The sequence below is a fragment of the Myotis brandtii genome, unplaced genomic scaffold (assembly GCF_000412655.1).
Source record: "Myotis brandtii unplaced genomic scaffold, ASM41265v1 scaffold698, whole genome shotgun sequence".
Taxonomy (NCBI): domain Eukaryota; kingdom Metazoa; phylum Chordata; class Mammalia; order Chiroptera; family Vespertilionidae; genus Myotis; species Myotis brandtii.
In genome coordinates, this window is record NW_005370731.1 from 1,342,909 (window position 1) to 1,343,669 (window position 761).

Genomic DNA, 761 nt, shown 5'->3' on the forward strand with positions numbered 1-761 from the left:
CATTTCAAACGGGCCGTAGTTTGCCCACGGCTGCTCTAGCCACTGAGCCAAACCAGCTAGAGTGGGATTGCAAGGTTTTGTTGGGAAAGTTGTTCCATTTTGAGGGTGAGATTGTTAAACAGATTGTAACCATAGTAGGGAAGGAAGGAGGGGATGAAAATTATCTCTGGAAACTAATCTGTATACTCAATACTGAGACATTTCTTGGGCTAGGATTTTGGGAATTATCTCTGGAAACTAATCTGTATACTCAATACTTAGATGAGACATTTCTTGGGCTAGGATTTTGGGGCTGGGATGAGAGGTTGGTAACTCAGACATTAATGGATACTCTTTCTTGCAGGGGTGACCACAGACAGGATCGCAGGGAGAGGCCATATTAGCCTGCCTCCTGAAGTTCTGGAACAGCTTTTCTTCTATACCCAAGTGTGACCCTCGTTGTTTTGTAACTTTCCAACTCCTGACCCACCCATGGGTTTTTTTGTGTCGGACTATGTAATTGTAACCATATATCTGGTTCCCATTAAAAACCATTTTAGTTAAATTTTCTTCCTCTACCCTCTATTCTGAGGATTCATGTCCAGGTCAGGAATGTGGGGTGTTTTCCTCTTTCAGATAATCCTGCCCAGCAGGAACTGGAATAAAGTGTTTGATACTTGGTCCTGGGGAGAAAAAGTTAAGTGGTTTCCTTAAAAGTAGAGATTAAACTCATCACAAAGTCGGGTGTCTGAATGGGGTAAATGAACACGTGATGTCATGAG

The 761-nt window shown here is 42.7% G+C and overlaps 1 protein-coding gene across 1 annotated transcript in view; it reads left to right on the forward strand.

Moving 5' to 3' along the window:
• The window catches only part of FUS (FUS RNA binding protein), a gene marked incomplete at its 5' end in the record, with an annotated part of 9,831 nt that extends 9,274 nt beyond the window's left edge, over window positions 1–557 (forward strand). The window contains one exon of the mRNA XM_014529789.1: window positions 344–557. Coding sequence (XP_014385275.1) covers window positions 344–383 — 40 coding nt within the window. The remainder of the gene's footprint in view (window positions 1–343) is intronic.
• Between the last annotated feature and the right edge of the window lie 204 nt (window positions 558–761).